This window comes from Babesia bigemina, scaffold Bbigscaff_57300 (genome assembly GCF_000981445.1).
Source record: "Babesia bigemina genome assembly Bbig001, scaffold Bbigscaff_57300".
Classification (NCBI taxonomy): Eukaryota; Apicomplexa; class Aconoidasida; order Piroplasmida; family Babesiidae; genus Babesia; species Babesia bigemina.
Window position 1 is genome coordinate 1 of NW_012236986.1, and position 2,876 is coordinate 2,876.

General features: G+C 50.5%; 1 protein-coding gene across 1 annotated transcript; it reads right to left on the reverse strand.

Annotated features, from left to right (window-relative positions):
• Positions 1 to 1,223: 1,223 nt before the first annotated feature.
• On the reverse strand, positions 1,224 to 2,876 carry BBBOND_0000830 (hypothetical protein, conserved; the record flags this gene model as incomplete). The annotated part of the gene is made up of 1 exon (XM_012914928.1): positions 1,224 to 2,876. A coding segment is annotated over one exon (1,653 nt), but the record flags the coding sequence as incomplete, so codon positions are not given.

Here is a 2,876-nt window from a genome sequence, read left to right on the forward strand (position 1 = left end):
AGGGAGCGATGTAGAGTGGGTAAAGGGGCGATGTAGAGTGGATAAAGGGGCGATCTAGAGTGGATAAAGGAGCGATGTGGAGTGGGTAAGGGAGCGATGTAGAGTGGGTTAGGGAGCGATGTGGAGTGGGTTAGGGAGCGATGTGGAGTGGGTTAGGGGGCGATGTAGAGTGGGTTAAGGAGCGATGTGGAGTGGATAAAGGGGCGATGTAGAGTGGGTTAAGGATCGATTTGGAGTGGGTTATGGGGCGATGTAGAGTGGGTTAGGGAGCGATGTAAGGTGGGTAAAGGGGCGATGAAGGGTGGGTAAAGGAGCTATGTAGAGTGGGTTAGGGAGCGATGTAAGGTGGGTAAAGGGGCGATGAAGGGTGGGTTAGGGAGCGATGTAGAGTGGATGATAATCACTACTTGGTCATTACTGTCATCGCTGCCGTGACAATGTCATCGCTGCCGTGACCATGTCATCGCTGCCGTGACCATGTCATCGCTGCCGTAACCACTGTCATCGCTGCCGTGTCCATGTCATCGCTGCCGTGACCATGTCATCGCTGCCGTGACCATGTCATCGCTGCCGTAACCACTGTCATCGCTGCCGTGACCATGCCATCGCTGCCGTGACCATGCCATCGCTGCCGTAACCATCCACTTGGTCAGGTGCTAGGTTAACACTTTGCCTGGTTGCTAGGTTACCACGTTGCCTGCGTGCTAGCTTAGCACTTTGCCTGGTTGCCAGCTTAGCACTTTGCCTGGTTGCCAGCTTAGCACTTTTCCTGGTTGCTAGCTTAGCACTTTGCCTGGTTGCTAGCTTAGCACTTAGCCTGGTTGCTAGGTTAGCACTTAGCCTGGTTGCTAGGTTAGCACTTAGCCTGGGTGCTAGCTTAGCACTTTGCCTGGGTGCCAGCTTAGCACTTTGCCTGGTTGCTACCTTCGCACTTAGCCTGGTTGCTAGGTTACCACTTTGCCTGGGTGCTAGCTTATCACTTTGCATGGGTGCTTGCTTAGCACTTAGCCTGGGTGCTAGCTTACCACATTGCCTGGGTGTTTGCTGAGCACATTGCCTGGGTGCTAGGTCAACACGTTGCATTGTCGTTCACTCATCACATAATCTAAACGCTATCCAGTTCACAAGTTACCCCTTTAGTAATTCGAGACATTAGACTACGTTTGTCGGTTAGGTGAGTAGGTGATGCTAGGTGAGTGTAGATAGTAAACACGTGAGTACGATTACGGTTGCAGGTAAAACACCCTGTTAAGCTTGTTAACACGTCCAGCAGCAAGGAGTGATTGAGCAGCGATGCGATGTGATGAGGGAGAGTGCAAATGCGATTTGATGTGGAGGAGGTCTAGGCGGATGACCATGATGTGGAGCAGGTACAGGACAGAGAGGAGCCAGAGGGCTAGGACAAGGTAGGAGAATGGTTCACGGATTCTCCACAAGAACATGTCGCACTCTCGGAACAACGTTTTGAAATACGTTGACCGCAGTACGTTGTACAACTGCTCCATGAAATTGGTACACGTCTTCTTGCCATCCTTCGCGTTCAAAGCTGCTGGAGCACCAAACGTAAAACCGTACTTATACAACGTAGGCATAGCACCCTTGCACTCTACGATACTGTAGCAGTGGCAATTCGGCGCTTTTGTTTTGTCGTTAACGAGACCATGTTGACCACGCCTACAAGTGTCCGCACGCAGACAGGTACGACATCCCCAATCTTGGCAGTAGATGTCCCTGAACGAGTTGTACAGGGAATTGAGATAATTCCAGAACGTCCATGGCAAATACACTGCCCATGACAAGTACGTCTTACATTGCGTCTTGGCAAGGTAAGTGTATTGATCGGCGCATAAGGCATACAGGTACGGGGCGCAGTAGACATTTTGGCCAGAACATGCGGTGGACATTGCGAGACTACAGAGGTCACCTTTTTTGACTTCATTTTCACTGCCGTCAGCAAGTTTAGTAGTATGTTTTGTTGCGTGGTTACCACTCTGGCTGCTACCATAAGCATCACTCAGCGCGTTGGTCAGCTGGCTGGCATCATCGTAGAGGGCAATAGAACGGTCGGTGATAGCGTTATCAATACCTGTTCTTATTAGATGTTTGCCATGGTCATCCCACTTCTTAACAAGCGATAAAGCGAAGCCGAAGTGCTCTGGCAGCGTTGATGGAGGCTTTGAAACGAGGCTGAAGAGGCATGATGCGACATGTCTGCCGAAGAATTTACTTACAACTTCACACAGATCGCTGCCTGTCTTTGTAGAACCAGAGAAACTACGGAAGCCTAGAGGTGTCAAACAGGGCATTCCTGGTTTACCACTAGGACACGTAGCACATTTATAGCCACAACCAATGGAACCAACTTGGTGTGGCAGGCAACCAAGCAAGCTGTCACCAAGGTAGCACATTAATGGCGACGTAGGTTGGCAATTTGGTTGGTAGTTTGGTTGGCACTCTGCCTGGCACTTTGCTTTGTTCTTTGATTCTTTGCTACAATGCGATTTGGTCGTGGGTATATCTTTGCCGTAGCGACAGTCTGCCCAGCCCATGTCAGATGCGCCGAAGCTACACTGGCTGTGCAGGAATGACAAAACAGGGAACAAACGGCGAAGGATGTCTAGGATGGTATGCAAGCAGTCATCGCCTTTCTGAGGGTAGTAGAGGCCAAGTGAATTGTTGGAGTAGTCACAGGTATACGTCGTCTGTTCGTCACCTGTGCCGAGGATGGTGGTCAGCAGCTCATGGGAGTTGGTGCACAGGTCATTCATCGACTTCATCATTTCTCCGTACGTGATTTTCTGTGGGTACGCTTCTATGTAGTAGGATGACTTGTCGACGTATTCGACTTCAAGTCGTCCTGCCCGTCTAGCACCTGT